This window comes from Globicephala melas, chromosome 20, assembly GCF_963455315.2.
Source record: "Globicephala melas chromosome 20, mGloMel1.2, whole genome shotgun sequence".
NCBI lineage: Eukaryota > Metazoa > Chordata > Mammalia > Artiodactyla > Delphinidae > Globicephala > Globicephala melas.
In genome coordinates, this window is record NC_083333.1 from 6,888,150 (window position 1) to 6,904,972 (window position 16,823).

The 16,823-nt window shown below is 45.6% G+C and overlaps 1 protein-coding gene across 1 annotated transcript in view; it reads left to right on the plus strand.

Moving 5' to 3' along the window:
• VPS53 (VPS53 subunit of GARP complex) overlaps positions 1 to 16,823 on the plus strand; it is a 125,671-nt gene that overhangs the window by 46,096 nt on the left and 62,752 nt on the right. The window contains exons 8-11 of the mRNA XM_030861888.2: positions 2,049 to 2,127; positions 4,710 to 4,853; positions 5,683 to 5,825; positions 9,716 to 9,857. Coding sequence (XP_030717748.1) covers positions 2,049 to 2,127; positions 4,710 to 4,853; positions 5,683 to 5,825; positions 9,716 to 9,857 — 508 coding nt within the window. The remainder of the gene's footprint in view (positions 1 to 2,048; positions 2,128 to 4,709; positions 4,854 to 5,682; positions 5,826 to 9,715; positions 9,858 to 16,823) is intronic.

Consider the following 16,823-nt stretch of genomic DNA (forward strand, 5'->3'; position numbering starts at 1 on the left):
GTATATACATTCTTTTTCATATTCTTTTCCATTATGGTTTTTCACAGGATATTGAATATAGTTCTGTGTGCTATACAGTAGGACCTTGTTGTTTATTCAGTCTATATACTGGGTTGGCCAAAAAGTTCATAAGATCTTACGGAAAAATGTGGACGAACTTACCCAATATCATAGTTTGCATCTGCTAATCCCAAACTCCCAATCCATCCCTCCCCCACCCTTCCTCCCCCTTGGCAACCATAAGTCTGTGTTCTATGTCTGTGAGTCTGTTTTTGTTTCATAGATAAGTTCATTTGTGTCATTTTAGATTCCACATATACGTGTTAGCATATGGTTTTTGTCTTTCTCCTTCTCACTTCACTTAGTGTGATCATCTCTAGGTCCATCCATGTTACCTCAGGCACCCCAATTTCAAATCTGGTTAAGAATATGGAGTTAGGGGATGGTGGGCTGGGTAGGGTGACAGAGGCAGAGCCGGGACCATCTTTACCACTGAAGTGCTCAGGGGCCCTGAGAATAAGACTGTGAGTGTCCCTGGCGGGGCTGGAGCTCCCCCTCCAGGAATGATCCTGTGGCTTAGGAGGGAACCTGTGCTCTCTGTGCGCTGCCAAGGGGAGAGGAGGAACAGAGGGGCCTGAGGCTCTGGAAGCTCCGTCTTGTGACCTGGCACCAGGGCAGTCTGTCTGCCTGGCCCGTTATGTGGAGTCATAAGACCTTGGAGGCAACGGTTTAACAAAAGCGTGTTCTCTTCTGTCCTGTCAGAGCTCACACTCAAGGAATGTTTCCTGTGGTCCACTGGGCAACTGTAGGTGGATGGCCCTGATTCTGCCTTGGGGGCTCCTCCGGTGATAGCCTTAACTCTGTCGTTTCTAACCCCCTCGGAAGGTGACTAAAGAGGCTGCAAACCCACCTATAAGAGTGGTTTTAAAAGTTTTGAAGATGGTGGAAAAACCCTGGAAAGTATTTGGAATAAGGCATAATTATAACTATGCCATAGAAAAACCAAACTGTTTTGGGTCCTGACTATCCCCTCATTAAAAAAAAAAAATCTGAGTACGTCGCCAGGCACTGCCTAGTAGCCAAAGAAATTGTGGTTTTGAGCTGTTCGCTATTTCTAGAAACTTCATAACGTTAATTCCAAAGTAACAGGGTGGAGACCAAAAAAGGAAGAATGTTATTTTACGGTGCTTTTAGCAAAGATAAAATATTTGCCGCAGGCTCAGGGCCGTCCAGCTCTGAGGATGGCTGGTGGGAGGCATCCAACTCCTGGGGCTGGTGGAGGACAAGCTCCTCACAGGAGGCTGACCCGTAGCTCCTTTCCCCTCCCAGCTGCTCTCCTTCCTCCTCTTTCCTCTCAGCGGACAAGTATTTCTTGAGCTCCTCGCTTCCATACAAACCACCGTGTTCAGGACCGACTTCCCTGTTCTAACTCATGCTCAGGATAACTCAGTTTTCATCCTCACAGTCTTCTGAGAGAACTTAAATCTTCATTCAGTGGCCTTCACCCTCAATTAGCAGTTCATTTTATCATTTGGATCTTTTTTACTTTAGAAAACATGCTTTTTGTTCTCTTGTTGAAACTTGGGATCCTGCTGTTAGTTTGCGGGTTGAAAAAACAGCGACTCTGAAGCACTGTGGAGCCCTCCTCCCATCCTGTACTCCACGGAGCTGGAGAGTAGTTATACCAGTAACCCGAAGTGGATTTATATGTGATTTGGGCATTATTATATAGCACTTTCCTGCAGCATAACTACCCCCTAATGACATTTTGTAAAGATTAACATATACTACCTCACAACGGGTGAGAGGTGGCCCAGGAGAACTTTGGGATGTGGAAAACCCGTAGTGAGCATGAATCCGATGCCTGCGTCCTGGTCATAAACCTGCTGCAAACTAGTGTGTGACCTCTCTTATCTAGCCACCCCTCCCCCCTTCCTGGATGATCCCTAAAGACTTCAACAGTTCTAACCCCTACGGATCTGTGCTTAATTACTTACGGACATTTGGAAATTTATACCAGGCAATGATATGTTCTCTTTTCCCTACAGAGTGAAGGCTGCCCAGACCGAGTTAGGACAGCAAATCCTGGCCGATTTCGAAGAAGCATTTCCTTCCCAGGGTACCAAGGTATTGTTTTGCATTTTCCCTTCAGTCTTTGGATATTATCACCATTTGCGCCTGAGGCACACTCACTGTAGTTACTGTTCATTTACCATTCCAAAAGCGTTTGCCAGCAGCCATAATGTCTGTTGGCTAGAGGTTCAGGGTAATGAGACCATCCTTGATTTTAAATATCCCAAAGCAACAATTGATTCCCCATCTGTGTCCTCCCAGCATCAAAAAGTGAGGATTTGTTTCAGTTTAATTTAATGTGTGTCAAACCCAAGATGTCTGCCTGGTAAATTCCTTCTTTTTCTCATGGCTATGTTTTAAAAAAATAATAATAATAAATTTTTTTTCAAGCCACAGTGTTTTTTAGGATCGTTACATAACTTTTTGGTTTCAGTTTGGTGAAGAGACAACTGGGAGGAACGTCCCCAGGCTTATGTAACTCTTGGAGTGACACAGTTAGGAGGCTGGCTTTTAATGACCCTGTTCTTTGCGATTAATCCCTTTAGCTCTCACTTGTAGCATAGCTGTTTGTGTTGTGTCTGCAAAGCCCACGGTATTTCACTTGTGAGCTATTGGTTACACTTCTCATGTAACAAGCTTTGCCTCACTTGGCCATCACCGTGCTGGGGTAACTGCCGGGGTAACTGCCTTCAGCTCCATCCTGCAAATTATAGCAGACATAATCTTAATGCTTTGCATGTGTTGGGGAGAGAAGAACCCTCAGAAGCTTTTTTCCCGCTCTATTATTTGAGCTATTTCAGGAGAAAGAACTGTGCAGCGCAGAAGTGACCCAAAGCACACGCCGGCAAGCAGCACTTGGTGGGTGGAGATGGGGGATATATGTTCATTCACCGAGCCAAGGAACGTTTCCTGGATCTGCTCTATAATTCAATAACTGGAAATATCTTAATCGTTTTTCTTTGCGCCTCATAAAAGAAACTTAGGACGTAGGTGGGGGTAGCAGCCCCAGCTTTGTAGATTACCTTCTACAGGAAACCTGCCTCTGATTTTAATGTCATATATTCTGGCTGACTTCTAGCAATCAGGTATTTTATGTGTAAAGCACGTTCCTTTGCGGACTTCATCTTCCTTATTCATTTGCTGTAAGTGTGGAGAGTGGATATTGGAAAGCTGTCCTGTAACAAGGGGTTGTACAGTATTCACAATACAAACACTAGCCTCTTCTTAGTCCAGGGCCTGCTACACTATACTCCGCTGTTCACCCTGGTTTTAAGAAGTTTCAGAAAAATGTGGATGAAACCCAGCTTTATCATTTAGAAAAAAATAATGTTGACCTACATTATATCTTTTTCTCAGACTCCACGAGGCAGATGAGGTGGAAAATGGTTTTCTTTAACAACTTGCCTCCCTTTTCTCTGTCTGGGCGACTTTTTTTAAGAGTTTTCTTTTTTCCTTCTGAATGACTATTGACTTCTCTTAAAGGCCTTGTGTTACTATTACTATTTCACAAATGGAAATAAAGACTTTTTTTTTTTAATTACCCAAAGGTTACCTGTTAGGTCCTTTTTAAATGAAAAAATCTGAACCCATGAGCCCATAGGTTTTGGCTTTCGTGACTCCTCTGTCAGATCAAACATTTTCGTCTAGAAGCCAGAGTTGAGCAGTCAGGGTGCTCAGTGAATGACAGAACAGCCACTCAGCACGGAGCAAGTCAGAATTTTAACAATTTAGCTCTCGGGCAGCTTAGGTAACACTTAGGAAACTCTTGAACTTCAGTTGAGGTGGATAAATTGGACAGAATTGACAAAAAAAGAAGTCATAAAGATTTGGAAGACCCTTAATCATCACCTAGTTAAAGTCCATTATTTTTTTCACTTATATTTCAGATGAGTGTCAATAGTTGTGCCAAAGCCATGTGGCTATTTAGCCAAGCCAAGAGCAGATGCCAGGTGTTCTTTTCGCTATAGCCCACTCAGCCAGCCATGTTCATCCAGTGAGTTACTGTAAAGAAAGGGTCAGCGAGGCTGAGTTGCCTTCAGCAGTACAAAGGCCTTCCCACCATGATGTATCAATACAGCCCCTTGATAGTTACTTCTACTGTTTTTTTTCAGGTCAGGGGGCCAGTATCATCATGTTTTACCTTTGGCTACCTGTCTGCATGGTTGACTATCAGTGGGACAAGGCTGGTGGTTTAGAACCGGGATTTAGGTTTTAAATGCCAGCACACTGTTTGGCACAAATATAGCACCTTAGGAACAGGAATCCAAGGTTAGAATCAGGGGAAATTGGCATGTGTGGAGTGAGACTGGTATCATTCTGATTCCTAAGGCTCTTCAGCAAGGCGACTTCAGTTCAGATCGCAGAAGTTTCTACCATCATTGCTGGCCCTGTTTCTAAAATGTCTCATTGCTGATTCATGGAGTAGCTTTTATACTGGCTACTGCAGACTAGCTTAATGATTCTTTCATCAAGGAACAAGTAACTAAAATATCCATCCACAGCACAAGAATGAGTGTCAGGGGAGTGGAAATAATAATAACATCATGAGTAGAACAAGAAGCCGCAGCTGTCAGAGGCCATAAGATTTAAAGGTCATTTCTGGCTTTTGAACTGGTGTGTGTTGTTTGTTTTTCCAGAGGCCAGGAGGACCCAGCAATGTCCTACGAGATGCTTGTCTGGTTGCTAATATTTTGGACCCCAGAATCAAGCAGGAAATCATCAAAAAGTTTATTAAACAGCATCTGTCAGAGTATCTAGTACTTTTTCAAGAAAACCAAGATGTAAGTATTGACCAAAGGAGATCAGATGTTACATTTGAATTTATTAGTTTATTTTAAAATTTATTTTATTTTTGGCTGCATTGGGTCTTTGTTGTTGCACGTGGGCTTTCTCTAGTTGCGGCTATCAGGGGCTACTCTTCGTTGTGGTGCGCAGGCTTCTCACTGCGGTGGCTTCTCTTGTTGCGGAGCACAGGCTCTAGGCGCTCGGGCTTCAGTAGTTGTGGCTTGCAGGCTCAGTAGTTATGGCACGCAGGCTCTAAAGTGCAGGCTTAGTAGTTGTGGCGCACGGGCTTAGTTGCTCCGCGGCATGTGGGATCTTCCCGGACCAGGGATCGAACCCGTGTCCCCTGCATTGGCAGGGAGATTCTTAACCACTGCGCCACCAGGGAAGCCCTATTACGTTTGAATTTTATTGAAAATTGATTGCTCTCAAGTCTGTGATTTATATTTTATTAGTGTTACTGTCTTAAAATGTTGATTTTTGGACCATGAATCCTAGGCGCTGACTGTACAGTTCAGCAATTCTTAACCATTTTGGGGTCACTGACCCTTTGGAGAAATTAATGAGAGCTACAGATCTTCTCCCCAAAAATGCACCTATGCATAAAACTTTGCATACAGTTTCAGGAAGTTTGTAGAACCCTGAAGCCCAGTCATAGACCCCAGGTTAAGAACCTCTGGATCAAGTAAAAAAAAAAGTAGCCTAGACTCTGAAACTGTGAGAAATTGGTTTTGTTTTTGTTGGTTCTTCTATGTTTTTGCTTATTTCCTTGAACTGTCAATACTACTTCTAAGCAGCGGGGTGGATTTTGTTCCCTGCCTCCCCAAGGTTGCCTGGCTGGACAAAATTGACCGGCGCTATGCCTGGATCAAGCGCCAGCTTGTGGACTACGAGGAGAAATACGGCAGGATGTTCCCGCGAGAGTGGTACATGGCGGAGAGGATTGCGGTAGAATTTTGCCACGTCACAAGGTAGATGCCAACTCTCTACTGGTTTTGGTGTTGATTGGAATCAGTTGAAACCAGTTGATTGAAACCAGTCCCCCAGTCTCTACAGGCTCCGTGTTGTCTTGTGGATTTGGTGCTACTCCCACCTTTTTTGGTTTGTTTGTTTGAAAGTCATCATTTTAATGAGAATGTCTTCACCTGTGCTGGACTCCCCTCAGAGAACTCCTTTCCTTTTGAAAGTCAGATTTTATATACCCAAAACCAAGTCCCAAACTCCAGCTGTAGCTATATCCCACCTTCTCCAACTTTAGAGTTCCAGCCCTAGAGGAGAGAGCATTATGTGAAGGCAAGGTAAACACTTGATAAGGAGACATGGAAAAGGTTACATGAGAAGCCCTGGGCCAGTAGATTGTAGCCAGAGCACTTGTATTTGTGTTTGTTTTGCCTTAAGAGTAAAATATACCCAACACAGCAGCTATGTCTGCTCTTATCTTTGCTCTAGGACTTTCCTATAGCCTCGCCCTTGCCTTGAACAGCCTGCCTTCTGAATCAACTAAAAGTTCATCAACCAGATTTCCCTGTAGTGGTTCAGTGCCCCACATTTTCCCACGTGTCTGTATCACCTATATCAATGTGCAGTGAGAATACATCCATCATTGTTCTGCTTTTCTTTTTTTTTTAATAAATTTATTTATCTATTTATTTATGGCTGCATTGGGTCTTCGTTGCTACATGCGGGCTTTCTTTGGTTGGGTCGAGCGGGGACTACTGTTCATTGCGGTGCATAGGCTTCTCATTGCGGTGTCTTCTCTTGTTGTGGAGCACGGGCTCTAGGCACATGGGCTTCAGTAGTTGTGGCATGCAGGCTCTAGAGCTCAGGCTCAGTAGTTGTGGTGCGTGGGCTTAGTTGCTCTGCAGCATGTGGGATCTTCCCGGACCAGGGCTCAAACCCTGTGTCCCCTGCATTGACAGGTGGATTCTTAACCACTGTGCCACCAGGGAAGCCCTGTTCTGCTTTTCTACTTGCTGGGTAGGTGGTTCCAGAGGGACAGGGGCAATATCTACTTCAGTGACATAGTAGGCACTCAGGAAATAGTTGTTGAGAACATTTCCCACCCCTAATACAGTGTTTATAGTCTTTGGATAGTTAATATTATTGGCATCTGAGTGTTCTAAGCATTTTAAAGACCTTCTGTCATTCATCCTGTCTTCACTTTCAGTGAGTGTAGCCCAGGGCCAGATAGTCTCTCTTTTTTTAAAAAAAATTTATTTGTTTGTTTGTTTGTTTATATTTGGTTGCATTGGTTGTTGCCCACGGGCTTTCTCTAGTTTTGGCAAGCAAGGGCTGCTCTTTGTTGCAGTGCGTGGGCTTCTCATTGCCGTGGCTTCTCTTGTTGTGGAGCACGGGCTCTAGGCACGTGGGCTTCAGTAGTTGTGGCACATGGGCTCATTGGTTGTGGCTCTTGCGCACTAGAGCGCAGGCTCAGTAGTTGTGGCGCATGGGCTTAGTTGCTCTGTGGCATGTGGGATCTTCCCAGATCAGAGCTCGAACCCGTGTCCCCTGCATTGGCAGGTGGATTCTTAACCACTGCGTCACCAGCTAAGTCCCAGATAATCTCTTTATATCAAAGAATTAAAGCCCAAGAAGTATAGATCAACGTATCCATTGACAAAGCTAGAGTCAAAAGTTTTTATTCTTTCCTTGCAGCTTTACCACAACAGTGGTGGGAACGGGCTTTTATTGGTTATGTAGTCCCTTCTAATAGTGCACAATTACATTAACTCCAAGTTACTTTATTTATTTTTTTATTTTTTATAAATTTATTTATTTTATTTTTGGCCATGTCGGGTCTTCATTGCTGCGTGTGGGCTTTCTCTAGTTGCGGCGAGCAGGGGCTACTCTTTGTTGTGGTGCGTGGGCTTCTCATTGCGGTGGCTTCTCTTGTTGCGGAGCATGGGCTCTAGACGCAGGCTCGGTAGTTGTGGCGCACGGGCTTAGTTGCTCCGCAGCATGTGGGATCTTCCCGGACCAGGGCTCCAGCCCGTGTCCCCTGCATTGGCAGGCGGATTCTTAACCACTGCGCCACCAGGGAAGCCCCAGGTTAATTTATTTATTAATTTATTTTTAAAAAATATTTATTTAGGGTGCGTCAAGTCTTAGTTGCCGCATGTGGCATGCGGACTTCTTAGTTGTGACGTGCATGCGGGATCTAGTTCCGTGACCAGGGATCGAACCCAGGCTCCCTGCGTTGGGGGCGCTGAGTCTTACCTACTGGACCATCAGGGAAGTCCCAACTCCAAGTTAATTTTTTAAAAAGTCCCATATCTAAACATAACTGAACCACCTTAGAGTAATTCATGGTAGTCATCTCTCTTAAAATCATAGGTACAGTCAAGTTGTATGCTTTAAGGGCACATTGTGGGGGGGTGGGGATTTCTTAAGGGATATTGGCTATTGTTTTCTTTTTGTTTTTTTTTTGTTTGTTTTTGGTGTTTTTTTTGCAGTATGCGGGCCTCTCACTGTTGCGGCCTCTCTCGTTGCGGAGCACAGGCTCCGGACACGCAGGCCAGCGGCCATGGCTCACGGGCCCAGCCGCTCCGCGGCACGTGGGATCCCCCCGGACCGGGGCACGAACCTGTGTCCCCTGCATCAGCAGGCGGACTCTCAACCACTGCGCCACCAGGGAAGCCCCTGTTTTTTTTTTTAATAGGCTGTATTTTTTTAGAGTAGATTTAAGTTCACAGCGAAATTGAGAGGAAGATACAGAGATTTCCCATATACCCCCTGCTGCCCCATCCCTCCAGATAGCCTCCCCCATTATCAACATCCCCGACCAGAGTGTACCCTGTGTTACAATCACTGAACCTACACTGACACATCATTACCAAGCAGTCTGTAGTTTACATTAGGGTTCATTAGGTTGCTGTACATTCTTTCTGGTGGTGGTTTTCAGAAACACATTTGCCACTGGATTTAGATAACCTTTTTGTACTGATTCAAGGTTGATTGTGGTTATGACTTTCTAAGTCCTGATTAGCAAAGAAAGAGTGAATTCCTTGAGAAATTGATAAATAATTCGCTTTAGCCTCCAGTTCAGTGACTTGCAAAATTCATTTTCTGTGAAAAATGAAGTCCGCAGGAGACTGGGAGTACCCAAAAGCCAACACATCTGCTGCTATTGCGTCAGCTAATAGCAGTGTTGCTGCCAAGCTTTCATTATTCGAATTTTGGCTAAAATCCTACAGATACATAATTGTTAAATAAATTCAGAGACTCTTTATTTGGTTTTTGTCACTTATTTATGAGGAAAGATGACCCATAGCTCAGTACTTACTAAGAACTCTTGTGTTACTGCTCCCTTACCACTTAACATTCCGAGACGGGACACTTGAGTGTCACGTAAGCTTCACAGGCAGGAACGACCCAGACATGTACATGTCACTTTTCACATGGGGATTCCCATCTCTCACGTCTCTTTCCAGGGCTCCTGCTGTATGGTGGAAGAGGTGATTATTGAGCTCTCTGGAAAAGGGAGGGCTTTGTAATTCAGTACTTAATGACTTGTGAAATTATATAGAATATATGCATTTTTATAAAATACTGAGTAAATGCTTCATATATATTATTAACAAATTATTGAAAAGTTTAAAGATAAAAATTGTAGTACCCATGTAAACAAATTGATGTCCATAATCCTTGAGTTTTTTTTTTGACTAGTGGATAATTTCATCTTAAAATTGTTACTTAAGATATGTATTTCTATTCCCTGGGCATTAAACTTAGTTAGTGATAGATGTCAGGTTTTGAAATGACCACATACTTTTTTTTTTATAATATACGCTAAAGCCACTTACTTTGTCTTATCTTGAATGATCAGTTTGTTTGACAACATTCCTATATCTTTAATTTGAAGGACAGAACTGGCCAAGATCATGCGTACCAGAGCTAAGGAAATTGAAGTGAAATTGCTTCTCTTTGCTATTCAGAGAACGACTAACTTTGAGGGGTTTCTTGCAAAACGCTTCTCCGGGTGTACCCTGACAGATGGAACTCTGGTAAGACGGTCCTAAGGGAGACTGGACCAGGAAATCAGTGGCCTGGGTGGGTGGGCTTCACTTCAGTCTTTCACACTGTGGTGGTTCCATCCATTGGCTCAAGTGCTTAATCCCCCATCCCAGGGATTTTGCTGAATTTGTGCAAATAGTCATACAGGATACTCTGTATGGATTTATTGTTTGTCTATTTTGCAGTACTTCATGTTTCTAGAATGTCCTGTCATCATTTTGTCTAAGGATAGGCCCCATTTTAAAGACTAGTAATTCTGTGAGTCACAGAGGCCTCACTTATTCAGTCACAAATACCTTATTACATTATCAACTCTTGAGTTTTATTACAATTAGGATATGTTTAGAGGAAATGTACCAAGAAAGAGGTGAACTGGAGCCTTAAAAGCAGAAAACGTTGGCGATTTCTACAGTGTTCATCACTGAAGAATAGTTAAATAAAATATGGTAAATTCATGCTGTGGAATAGGTATAGCAGTTTGAAAGTGGTAGAATGGGGGATAGATCTAGATGTGCTGTCATAGAAAGAAAACCTCTCACATATATTAGGTGCAAAATGTAAGCTGCAGCCCAGTATATATGGTATAATTCCATTTGTGTGAGAAGCATGTTTATATATGTAAATAGGTAAGAAAAAGGTCTGGAAATGATAACAGTGGATGGATGTCTCTGGGGAAAGGAAATTGTAGTGAGACTATGTAGAGAAGCAAAGAATTTTTTTTTCAGTTTATTCTGGTAATTCGTTTGAATTTTTCTTATAAAAATGCATTTACATACTTTTTAAACTTTGCTTTTACATAGTCTAACAACGTTATTTTTCAATTTTTTTTAAATGAGGGACATGGCCCAAACAGTGACTTCCAAACTTTCTCCCCCTCCCCTCCCCTCCCCTCCCCTCCCCCCTCCCCTCCCCTCCCCTCCCCCCTCCCCTCCCCTCCCCTCCCCCTCCCCTCCCCCTCCCCTCCCCCTCCCCCTCCCCTCCCCCCCTCCCCTCCCCTCCCCTCCCCTCCCCTCCCCCTCCCCTCCCCTCCCCTCCCCCTCCCCTCCCCTCCCCTCCCCTCCCCTCCCCTCCCCTCCCCTCCCCTCCCCCTCCCCTCCCCTCCCCCTCCCCTCCCCTCCCCTCCCCTCCCCTCCCCTCCCCTCCCCCTCCCCTCCCCTCCCCCTCCCCTCCCCTCCCCTCCCCCTCCCTTCCCCTCCCCTCCCCTCTCCTCCCCTCCCCTCCCCTCTCCTCCCCTCCCCTCCCCTCCCCTCCCCTCCCCTCCCCCTCCCCCTCCCTCCCCTCCCCTCCCCCTCCCCTCCCTCCCCTCCCCCTCCCTCCCCTCCCCCCTCCCCCTCCCCTCTCCCTCCCCTCCCCTCTCCCTCCCCTCTCCCTCCCCCTCCTCCTCCTCCTCATTTCTTTTTTTAACATAAATTTATTTATTTATTTATTTATGGCTGTGTTGGGTCTTTGTTTCTGTGCGAGGGCTTTCTCTAGTTGGCGGCGAGCGGGGGCCACTCTTCATCGCGGTACGCGGGCCTCTCACTGTCGCGGCCTCTCTTGTTGCGGAGCACAGGTTCCAGACGCGCAGGCTCAGTAGTTGTGGCACATGGACTTAGTTGCTCCGTGGCATATGGGATCCTCCCAGACCAGGGCTCGAACCCGTGTCCCCTGCATTGACAGGCAGATTCTCAACCACTGCGCCACCAGGGAAGCCCTCATTCCTTTTTTAATTGAAGTATAGTTGATTTACAGTGTTGTGTTAGCTTCAGGTGTACAGCAAAGTGATTCATTTATACATATATGTATTCTTTTTCAGAGTCTTTTCCATTATAGCTTATTACAAGATATTGCATATAGTTTTCTGTGCTATACAGTAGGTCCTTGTTGTTTATTTTATATATAGTAGTGTGTATCTGTTAATCCCGTATTCCTAATTTATCCCTCTCCCTCTCTTTCACCTTTAGTAACCATAAGTTTATTTTCAATGTCTGTGAGTCTAAACTCTTTCTTCTAACAAACTGTAATGTGGGATCCACACAGAATAAGAGCTCACAGTTTGGGAACCTCCACTGTGTATCGCACACTGTGCCAGGTGCGTTTGCCTGCAGTCCATCACTTTGCTTCATCAACTGTAGGAAATACGCATTTGAAACTTACCCGGCACATATAGAAAACTCTGAGCTATTGTGCTTGAAGCAGGGGCAAGGCGGATATTGGGCCTAGAGCGCCTTTCTGTTGCTCACCTGTCACCTCTACTTTCTCTTTTCTACTTTCCCCCACCCTGCCAGTCATAAAATCCTGGGACCTCACTGGAATCCCCTCTTTGCCTCCCCCCAAGACCTGCCCCAGAGTAGGCACGTAAGGAGCTGGTCCCTCAGGGCAGTGGGCTGAAGCGTGGTGATGGCAGCGCTTAGTTTTAAGGCAAGACCATAAAACCCTGTCCACTCAGGGCCACGCGTGACCTCATTAAAATAAAATGCGGGGAACCACAAAGCACTCTTTCCATACTTAACAAATAAAACTATATACATATACAGATATATGGACGCTCCTCTGCTTGTTAACTCATGTTCAAAATGGATTTCTTCTTATTAACAAGGAAAAGAAAAATAGTACATGAGACAAATGAAAGTGCCCTTAAAGAAAATGCAAATCCCAAAGGCAGCAGGTCCCACAGATGCTGTGGAAAGAAGCTTGTGTCTCTCCTGAGAAGTATTGGGTTGACTGCAGCACCCACCTGATGTCCTCACGCTGGGGCTCCTCTCCTCCCTGCCCGAGCTGTGCTTTTGGCCTGGCTTCCAGCAGAGGCTCGTGTGGCTCTGGTTCAGCCCTCCAGGGATCTGCCTGGGGACCAGGCGGTTTGAGCGTTGAGCACAGGCCCCAGCTGGGTGTGCCACCTGTGTCACATGGCTCCCCGCCGGGCAGGGTGGGTAGTGCACGGGGTTGGGCTCCGGGAGCCAGTAGTCCGGCTCACTGTTCAGGAAATGTGTCCCGTGAAGAGTGCTTGAATCACAGCACTCCTAAACACCTGTTTTGAGCCATTCCTCCCTTCCTTTGGCTGGGCCCTTCTTCCTAGTGATTTTGGTTTTACATTTCGGGAGCTCTAATGTCACAGGGGAAAGAATGGCCGGCCCTGTGGTACCTGATGACCAGGAGACCTTGTAAACTCGGGGCTGTCCTGGGACACGTCAGGTCTCACCTGTGCTAGGAAATGCCCCAAAGGTCAAAAGAGCTAGAGTAATGTGGGCTGGGAAGACCCCCTCTACACCAGGTGAGGCTACTGTGCAGGGTAACCACGTAGAGACCATGAAAAACAGGCAGGAGCTGAATGTAAGTTTGCAAAGACAGCGCTTTTTCTGTGGAAAACTGGTATAGGAATGTCAAAGCAGCAGTTGGTCAGCTGTTAACCAACTTCTGTCTGAGGGAGGAGACGGCTGGAGGCACCTGTTCTTTGGGGCAGCCCAGCCCCTCCACTCTCACCCGCTGCCAGGGCCACGCTCCTGGGCTGCAGCCTTCCATCTCCTGGGAGTGCTGCGCTCTGCGGTGCCGCTCATGGTCACTAGGAGCCCCTGAACCTTTCCCACCAATCCCTTCCTTTCTGGACTTCTGGTTTTGAAATTTTCTGGCATAATTGATTTACAGAGATGTCCTCCAGTTGCTCAGCTGTTGCTTGCCTCTCCTATAAAGCTTGCAGCGAGTTTCAGGTTACAGATCCTTGGCCAGGAAATCCTGCTGAGCCAGGAGCTTTTCATTCATCCCTCCAGTTGGTCAGCTGTCTTCTGCACAGACTTCTCCAAGTCACTCAACGTCTTTAAGTCAGCTCTTCCCTCAGACTTGTCACAGTTATCGTGACCCGGTGATCATTCTGCATTTTCCAAGTCCTGACCATGGCTGCTCCATAGCCTGTGAGGATTTTCCCTTAAAGATTAGTTTCTAGAAAGGCAACAGAACTCCTCTGGCCTCTTCCACAAGGCAGGCCAGGTCTTAGAGAATTGGTTCACTGCAGCCCTGCTGTGGGGAGATGTGAACGCCGTGCTTCTCACTGTCGGTGATGTTCACTCTGACCCTGGTCCTGCCAGCACCTTGCTGTGGGCAGTTGGGGCCACACCTTCATCAGTAGCCTGTAAGCCTCAGCATCAGGGACCCCGATGGATTTAGTCATGACCACTGACCATGCTCCCAACAGACAGTGTTGGGAAGAGGCTGGCCTGGCCTGGGCCAGGAGGGCCACGCTAGCTGCTGGATACCCCACCTGAAGACTGGCTGCCCCTTGTCTCCTCCCCGTCGTGCCTTGATCCCAGGATATACCTTTTGGAAAATCTTTTGTGGTCACCATTTTGTTTCAGGGTATCAGAACTACAAAATGAACCAGAGTATATCATAATACCCTTTAACATATGCCAAATTTCATAGAAAGTTAACAAATTCCTTGGAAGATTATAGAGCAGATAAGAAGTCAGCCAAGGAGCCAAGTTGCCCAGAGATCCTCCCAGGCCTGTGCCCTTCCCCCTCTTCACTTTATCACTCAGGTCCTTTTAAGACCCTTGGTGACTGATTGACAGTCAAACAGTGAGGGTGAGCTTGAGAGGGGACAGGCTCACCTGCAAGGACCTTCCTAACTGATCCATGCGATGCATCATCTTTTGCTCTTTTTTTGACAGATGCTATTTGACATCTGTTAGAAATCTAGACTGAAAGAGCCTTAAGGACAGGGCTTGTTTTGTTTTTTACTATTCCAGCCCCGACAAGCTTATAACACCCTGTGCTTAACTGTTACTGGAAGAAGGGAGTTGCCAAGCCTTCTAACTAATTGCCTAAACTCCTGACCCTTTAGGAGGGATTTAAAATAGTCTGTAAATTAAGAGACTTCCCTGGCAGTCCAGTGGTTAGGGCTCCACGCTTCCAGTGCAGGGAGCATGGGTTCGATCCCTGGTTGGGGAACTAAGATCCCATGTGCTGTGCTGCACGGCCAAAAAAAAAAAAAAGTCTGTAAATTAAAATGCCTTGAAATTAAAAGCAAATGTCTAGGTATGATTTAACTATGCCCACGTGCATTATTAGGGACTCGACGATTAGATTTAAGGTTAAACATTATATTCAGCCTCTATGAAAGCACTGAAGTGAAAATCACCTTAAAATGGTGAATTTTATGTTAATTATATCACAATTTTAAAATACCAAGGGTTTTAGAAAATATTGTCTGAGTTTAGTTATAAATCATCTTCACGTTTCAGGTAATTTGTTTACCAAAAAGAGAGACGGAGGGAGAGTAATACATGCTTGTTAAAGCTCAAATAAATTCTAAAAGAACAATCTCTTCTTTCTCAATTACTCTAAATCCCTCTCCCCAGAGATGTGCACTGTTTAACAACTTGGGGTATAATTTGAGACTCTTCCAAGCATACACGTGCACACACGCGCGCGCAGCGCGCGCGCGCGCGCGCACACACACACACACACACACACACACACACACACACACACTGGGTTTTTTGGTTTGTTTGTTTTACAAAAAAACAGACAGTGTTGCCCATGTGTCTGAAGAGGACTTTATTTAGTGCTTCTCATGTGATCAGCATTTATCCACAAGTGTTTTTCAAGCTCCGTCTTGGTGCAGGGCCTTGGGAAAAGATGAAAAATTGAATCAGACAGGTGCTTATGTTCTATTAGGAGAAAGAAACCTATGCATAACTGTCACAACATAAGATATGAACATGGTGGTACCAAGAACAAAAGAGGGGTTCCAGTGATGTTAAACCAGGTGCAAATAGTCCTGTACTTACTGTCCTATCAACTGAAGCCTCCAAGCCATCTCTTTAAGAACAGATCAGGAACTGGGCTGGAGTAAAGTGTTTATGGAATGAGAAATGCAGAAATTGTGGAACTTTCACCTCATAATGAAAGCTCTCTCCTCCAGAGAAAGGAAAAAATTCATCTTAAATTTCAGAATTCCTTCTTTGATCATTTGAAGTGTCCAGCTAGGCCTCAGAAAGGCATGCGTGCAGGCAGACCCAGGTATGGATGTACTACTGACTAAAGCCTGACCATCTCTTCCCAACAGTAAATTAGACAGCTTGGCTGGCCTGTGGCCCTTGTGGTTCTGAAGGTGGGTGTGGGGAGTCCCATGTGGTTTAATTAGTAGGAATTAACTTGCCGAATGAAGAATTTTTCCTTCCTGTATGGACTTGAAATCAACTGTCATCATAGCAAAAAGAATGAATCCTTTTAAAATTGGAAAGTCGGTCATTTCTCGGCAAATTTTTGGTTTCACTTAGCAGCCCCAGAGCTCATGGAATATGTCATTTGAGTTCTTTCAAATCTAAACCTAACCTTGTAATTCTCTGTGGGCTCTGACAGCCGCAGAGCAGGAATGAGAAGCATGGTCTGGCTGGCTCCGCCCGAGGGGCCCTTGCACAGAAGGCTGAATTGTGCTGGTGATGGCTCCCTGCAAAGACTTGTTCTTTCATCACAGCAAATCAATCTGAGCAGTAACATGGCCCCTAAATAGCAGGAGTCTATGTCCACCCCTCAGGGTTTTATAATATAACATTTGCCAGTAGGATGGTGGTACAGGCGTTACTTTGAGGGCTTCATTGGAGACGAGGGGAGAAGGGTGAAGCCTTGTAATTTGATGGGTGCATTGCTTACATTTCCTGGAGAGCTCCCAAAGGGACGGTATAGTAGGGACAGGATCTCACTTGTGATTAAAAAGAATTCTTTTTGTGAGTCTTCGAAGTCCTGTGCTCCCCGCTTTTTCCCTCCGGAGAGTTGCTTCACTGAGAGAGGCACAGCCACGGTTCTGCCTTCGTGACTTGCCCACCCCGATTAAACACTAACGACAGCCCCCATGTGCTGAGCTTCCGCTATGAGCCGACCGTTGTGTGAAGCTGCTCTATAGACATGCTTTGCGTGCGTTACGTCATTAATTCTCATGACAGCTCCGTGCAGCGGGTGTTGATATCCCTTCACGTTGCAGC